Source organism: Mesitornis unicolor, unplaced genomic scaffold (genome assembly GCF_000695765.1).
Source record: "Mesitornis unicolor isolate BGI_N332 unplaced genomic scaffold, ASM69576v1 scaffold6732, whole genome shotgun sequence".
Classification (NCBI taxonomy): domain Eukaryota; kingdom Metazoa; phylum Chordata; class Aves; order Mesitornithiformes; family Mesitornithidae; genus Mesitornis; species Mesitornis unicolor.
Window position 1 is genome coordinate 98,797 of NW_010169784.1, and position 7,000 is coordinate 105,796.

The window sequence follows — 7,000 nt, forward strand, 5'->3', positions numbered from 1 at the left end:
AGACCAAATCAGGCAACTGCAGTCGTAATGGAAGGTGATTTTGTGGGCTGATAGCAAAAAAAGAATATGGTCTTTGGCTATAGTGTTGTATGTCAATGGTCTTGTTGCTTTTTGAAACTTGATGTTCTTTTTTATGCTTTCATATATCACATAATATTTATCTAATCATGTTACATTTGAAAAGCAGCCTAATTTTTCGCTAGACCTGTTTTGTGGTTTTCGTACCTCAGGTCATCCAGATGGTTGCATAGTTCCTTGATGTTGTTTAGCTGCATTGGCGTGTGCTGTCTTTCTTGATTAAAAAATCAGCTTTTCTGGATAGTCATCAGCACCATTCAGCTTTCTTCAGTTCACTCCAGGCTCCCCTGACATCTGTACACATGCAGCATTCTGACATGTTTCAAATCTGATCAGATCCGAACCACCAGCTAGGCCCTTGACACTTACCAGCTTTTCCACACACAACAGATTTTGAAGCATGGCAGCAAAGAGCCTCTGTGCTGACGACTGCAGTTGTCTGGCTTTGACATCAACCCCCGTGTAAGTGGGTAGATGCATCAGCACCAGTACTTGGCTGTGATGTGACATAGTGTATGTTGATGGGAAGTTTCTGCGGCACTGGGGAGCCTGTCCTATAACAGTTTATCATTATTGGCCATTTCTGTGCTCATGATCGGCAGGGTGGGTGGTCAGAGTGCTCAGCAGGGGAATAGGATGCTCATGAAGACATCCAAAAGGAAACTCTCACAAAGTGTAGGAGCAGTAGGGAGAGGGAGAACACACAGAAGATTCTTCTTAACAAGTAGGTTTTGTCCCATTTGCCAGCTTCTCAGCTTTCTTTGATCCATTTTTAAAGTAGCAGCTACCAGCAAACAGTCCATTCTATGCCTGCTTGTAAAAAAACATACTAGTACCCTGTGAAACTCTTAAGCGGCCCTTTCGATTCCTTTAGCCCTATGCTTCTGCTACGTGTGCCTGTTTCCCTGAGGTAGGATTCAGTTGTTGAGGTTTTTTTGCATGCATTCAATGCCTTTGCTGCAGTTAAATACAATGGATGAAATATGTCAAGTTGTTTTCAAAGAAAGGAGATTTTGAAGATACATTTTTCAGTGGAGGAAATCCATCATCTTAAGTTTATGTCCTAACCTATCTAAAGCTCCTTTTGTTTCTGTAGTGTTATGTATTTTCAGCACACGTTGTAGCAACATGTTATCGCACAATTAAGCTCCATTTCTGAGCGTATGGACAAATGAAAGCCAGGAAAAAATGCAGCATTACCTGGGAAAAATAGCTACACCAAGTATTTTTGTCCAAATTATTTCCCAGACTTATGCTGTGTGTAGATGCATCACAGTCTTGATTAAAAGTGTACCTATAACCAGAAAAAGCATTTTTCCCATTTCTGAAATTATCTTTTGTCTCTACAGTTGCTTTTCTGCAGCTGCATGTATGGTTTTCTGACATCCTGGTAGCCTCAGCAGTAAAATTGCAGGAAGGGATAAAACTTTTGCTATCAGGAGATATTTTCACTGGCGTTGGATATGTAGAAGAGGGTGCCGTAGCTTTTATGGCAGTTTAAATACTCAAGTGGAGAGCCTATGTTGTTTGGTCAAGTTAGTTTAGTACAGGAGAAATTCAGTCTACGTCCTTCTCTTTCCTCCTCCAGTCAGCTTATTTGGCAACAGGTAGAATGATTTCAAGGGCTCCTCGTTCCTGCGAAGTTGTGTTGCTGACATGCAGGGAGCTGCGTTCATCTGCTCAGGGCCGCTTCTGTTCTATGTGCTGGGCTTCGCCTCTGTGCATTCCCTCCCACAAATGCAATGTTTGGAGCAGAGCTTACCACACAACCGGCTCAGCAGCTGGCATTGCAGCTCTGTGGCTGTGTGTGAGTGACACTGTGCCTTCACGCAATTAACTTAATGGATTCAGAGAACCTCCAGAACTCCTAGCTTGGAAATATTCCCAAGGGAGACTTTTTTTTTAATCTCTTTAGAAGTCACAGGAATAAAACTGAATACAAAGCATTTGGTGGTTTTTTCCTTATGCCTAAAATATAGCCTCTATAAAATGAAACCATTCCTGCAAGCCAGTTTTGGCTCGCTCTTAGTTTTTCCTTAGGGCCCCATTCTCATTCACACTGGCAGCAGTGCAAAGTCGCCTTGATGTAAATGAGAATCAGGCCCTTTATATCAGCATTAGAGTTAAATCTAGGCCAGCGTGAGAGTCATCTCCCATTAGCAGAGGCTAAATACCTGCTAGAAATTGGAATTCAAAGGGTGAAGCGTTGTACTGCATCACTGTGTTGTGTAATGTAACTGAGATCAGTCCTGTGCAAATGAAGCAATGGTGAAAACCAAGACAGATTAAGTTCAGTCATTTTTGAAGGGTGTAAATGGATACAGGAATTAATTTCAAGCTTTTTCTTCTCAATACCTAACCAGAGAAGGGTCTGTCTGGGCTGAAACAGTGAATCAGTTTCATTAGCTGAAACAGTCATGTGAAAACCTGAGATTAATGTTTAATACCTACATCCCTGTGTCTCTCGTCTTGACGCCTTCTTCAACAGAGTCCATAACCTATGAGGTCTGGGATTAGAGTTGTGGCAGCATTTGTCAGGTGCTGCATCACAAACTAGAGCAGCACCCTAACTCAAACGTGCAGGTTATTCTATGGAGGAGTTTCAAAGCACATCACATGGGGAGTATACAGTTAACTTGAGAAAGACGTGGTGAAGCCTTCGTGATAAAAAGACAGAACCAAGTCTGTGTAGTTTTGTGGTTGTTTTTTTGTTTTTAAGAGGGCAGCCAACTGAACACACATAAAAACAGCAGATAAAGCAAATCTGTATTCTAACAGCAGGGTGCGTTTTCTCTTTTTTCCCCTCTGAGGTAATTCACTGGAACTCACCAAAGAAGCTGCGAGTGAAAAACAAGCACGTGGAGTTTTTCCGCAACCTCTACCTGACATTCCTGGAATATGATGGGAATTTGCTGAGACGGGAACTCTTTGGCTGCCCCAGTGAGGCAGACGTTAACAGTGAAAATGTAAGTGGGATATATAGGTCTCGAAGTTTTAAAGTGTGTTTCATACAAGGCATGGGCTACGTGAAGACTTGGAGAGTTGGTGATGCAGGTAGTGTGGTGTGGAGTGACTGAGGAAGATTGAGATCAGGGCTAGGATTCCAGGAGTGACCCTGTGCCTCAGTTCCTTGTCTGTAAAGCTCTCATATTAATTCTGCCTTTCCCCTGCTTTTTGTTTCTTTTTTTTTTTTTTTTTTTTTTTGGCTGCCTTGCCTTTTAAAAATTCCCAACAGAGGTAAGGTCACAAACCGAAAATGACTATTTAGGCTCTTCATTCCATTAGGCAATTTTGCAAATCTCAGACCTAAAACTTTCTAGGGGAAGGGCTTGTTTCTTGCTGTGTGTTTTTTCACCATACAATGATATCAGTTTTGGCTAGTAGATACTAATGTACAAATAATGAACAAGAAATAAAAGTATCAAGACTGTTGTATTTAGGTCTATGAGGTTTTGCCATGCTGCAAACCACAGAATGAGTTAATACTTGAAGGTACTCACAGGCTGTGAGACTGTGCAGTTTTTTCTACACTGCCCCTAACCAAACACAGCGGCATTTATGTGTATCTGCATAAAATTTGCAATCAGAACCTTTCAGACTAAGCAAATCCTTTGAAAATGGTTGAAATCAAGGATGTTTACATACAGATGTTCTTATGTGTGTGTGCCTTAGTACATATCGTTCCAATGTAAAAAAACTGTTAACTGAAACATTTATACACAACTGTGTAAGAACTCTTTATGTGTAATGTAGTCTCTGGAGATTTCTAGGCTAAGTCGCAATTTTGGCTACGTAGTCTGAAAGGAAATGAAAAGGAATCTGTAACATTTTATGTTATCTTTCAGAAAAAAAATATTTCTAAAATATACAACATTGTCTATATAAAAATCAATAAAGCAAAACCAGTGTCATGTACACATTAGCAGTTAAGAGGTAATTGGCAATCAATAGCATTGTTGAGGCTTGTAGTGTTTCCTTTTAGTCTGCGGAAAAAACTGACCACAGGAGATGCCATTCTCAATTTTTAATTATAGCAATCAGAGATTGTTCTGATATATTTTAGCCTAAGGCATGGCTCCCCAGATACTTATTTGACCATCCCACTGTCTTCTGAAAGGAGTGGGAAATGATGAGAAACTGGAGATAAACATTAACTAGGAGAGACTGAAGCAGGGGTGAGAGAGAGAGAGAAAAAGCAAATGCACAGTGAGAGCAAAAGCACATGAAGAAAGAAAATCCTCTGCAGGAGTGAGAGGCTTTTAGACAGTCAGGTGGACTGAATGTGATAAAAGACCACTACTAAGAGTCTGATGGTCAGAGACATCAAAATACAAGAGACACAGTAGAGGGTAAGATAGGAGGAGAAAGGGGCAGTGAGGCATTAAAAAAAAGACAACAGAACAAAACACACCTTCATCACACTTTAAGAATGCAGGTTAAAATTATCCTGAATTGACAATGTGTTGTGTGGGTTCGAAGGGCACTAAAGCAGCCACAGACTTGTTGCTATATTTTCCAGAGCTCTGTAAATCCTTAATAAACAGATTTATTCCAGTCAACGAATCGTTGGGGAGCAGTGCACAGTGAGTGCAAGTCCTTGCTGCTGAAAATGGCAGTCCTGAATGTTTAAAATGGCTCATTTTACTGAATTTGTATCTAGTTGACAGACACTGGAAATGACTAACTGTTCAAGCCTGTTTCTTATTCAAGACGAGTAGAACACAATATGCTATATGGTATGGCTTATGTCTGAAAAAGAAATGTAACTCATTCTTCCATTTATAAATAAAAAAAAAAAGACATACTGGAAAGGAATGAGCTAGACATACAAAAATACATGAGTCCTAACTTGCCAAGAGACACCAAAAAGTTAACAGCCTTCTATCAAAACAATCAGATACAGAAAAATATCTAACTTCGAATAGCTTAAGACTAGTCACTTGGGAGAAAGTACTGTTTTTATTAGTTACCCTTGATGTAAGCTCCTCTCTAAACTTGACTATGTCCTTTTTATTGTAGAATACAAAAAGCATGTTTCAGCTTTGAACTGATGAGACCCTAAGAATAGGATTATCATGAAAAACACTCTCTCACTCTGTCTGCGGTAGCACATACAGTGTCACAGGTGTCCTATTAAAATACAGTACATTGCTATGATATATTGCAGGATAATCTTCAGAAGCAGAGCATTTTGTAAGGTGAGCAGGGAACCACTGTTTGTCATTCCTCCCAGTTCAAGAACTAGGGAACATGAAGTGGAAATAGCAAGTAGCAGGTTCAAAACAAAGATAGACTTTTCACCCACGACATAATGAGCAGGAAGTATTGTTGCTAAAAATATATATATGCTCAAAAAGTGACTCTTTACAGAAAGGAAATCAATCAGGAGCTGTTAAGCTCTGATGCAGAAAGTCCTTAAAGGACAAGTTCAGGACTAGAGGAGCATTCTGAGAAAGCATCACCACATACTCGCCCTGCTTTCACACTCCGCTCTAGGCAGCCAGCTCACAGCTGGAGACAGGATGTGGGGCTAGATGGACCCTTAGTCTGACAAGATGCAGCCATACATTTCCGTTAGATTCCTAACCATCTATGTTACTTAAAAGACTATAATTTCTACAAAGTCAAGTTTGTATAAATTAGGAATTGCTATTGGATATCTCTTATTACCTATTATTTTTTCCTTTCTTCTCTAAATTGAGAGCAGCCCCAAACCGCAATTAGGCTTTATTATGCTAGGCATCGTACATGGGTAAAAGGTGCTCCTTCAGCTGCCTGTGCTTCTCTGCACTGTGGACAAAATGTTAGAATAGCTCTGCTGGTTTTATAATCAGAGAGAATTACTTAAGCACTAAATGAAGTGAGCCCTGTTGTGGAAGAAGCAGGGGCTTACTGTGAGTCTGTCACTCACAGTCTGGCTGTGTCAAAATCTACCCTTTAGGTGTTGTTCCAGTATGCCAGTCAATGCTTCTCTACAGTTTGATATTTGTAATGATGCTTTATTTAGAATGCAGCCTGTAATTAAGGAATCTCATCTGTAATGCAAATACCTGTAAAACGTGAAAAGGAGGCGTGGCAGTGGGTACCATTGGGCTGGTTCTGTTACTCTAAGGCCTCTTTACACTTCTCATCAGTACTGAGATGGCCTTAAAATGAATGTAAATTATGTATCTTCCCTTTTTAAGGATTCTTTACAGTGCCAGAGAGATGTACAAGGGCATTAGTTTAAAAGGACTTCTCTCACTCTTCTTCTGTGTATGTGTGCGCATGGATGTATGCTTAAATATCTATGTCTATATACTTGTGGAAAGATTAGTACTTTTCTTCTTTTAATGTAAAACCACAGACTACATTTTAAGAGCTCTAAAGTCAGTCGTTGGATCTTATACTCCATATTATGGAGTATCTAGTCAGTTGTTGATCTTAAGCTGCACCAAACAGCACTGTTATTAGGTTCCAAAAATGTTACAAATGGGAATGAAGAGAACAAATAGGGATCCGAAACGGAAATATTAGAGTCAAAGAAATAAGAACTTAACTAATTTTTCTTTTTATGTAAAAATGCGTATACATATGTCTGTGTGTCCATACGTGTTTCATCCTTTCCTTGAAATGCTCAAGCTGAAAGACCCTGTGTGTTGCAGGGATCGGCCATGGATGGGGGCCTGCCACAAGCTCCTTGCCATAGAGCAGTACTGTAAGTGCCCTTTATTCAATACATAATAAAATGAGATTACACAGAGCAGGCTCTTCTTTGCAAATTGATAATACAATCACCCCTTTGCATTCTGTGCAGATTCTGTATGAGAAATTCAGAATATGAACCAAATCCTCCTGTAAACACTGCCATTGACTCAAGTGGCCTTTGGAGCATGTCCTTAGTCAATCCATCCTACTTATTCCATGCTGTTTCCTCCTTCTC

The 7,000-nt window shown here is 40.0% G+C and overlaps 1 protein-coding gene across 1 annotated transcript in view; it reads left to right on the forward strand.

Moving 5' to 3' along the window:
- The window catches only part of LOC104536753 (glycosyltransferase-like protein LARGE1), a gene marked incomplete at both ends in the record, with an annotated part of 92,849 nt that extends 89,805 nt beyond the window's left edge, over positions 1 to 3,044 (forward strand). Inside the window, one exon of the mRNA XM_010179467.1 lies at positions 2,889 to 3,044. Within this exon, the coding sequence (XP_010177769.1) occupies positions 2,889 to 3,044 (156 nt within the window). The remainder of the gene's footprint in view (positions 1 to 2,888) is intronic.
- Positions 3,045 to 7,000: the final 3,956 nt, after the last annotated feature.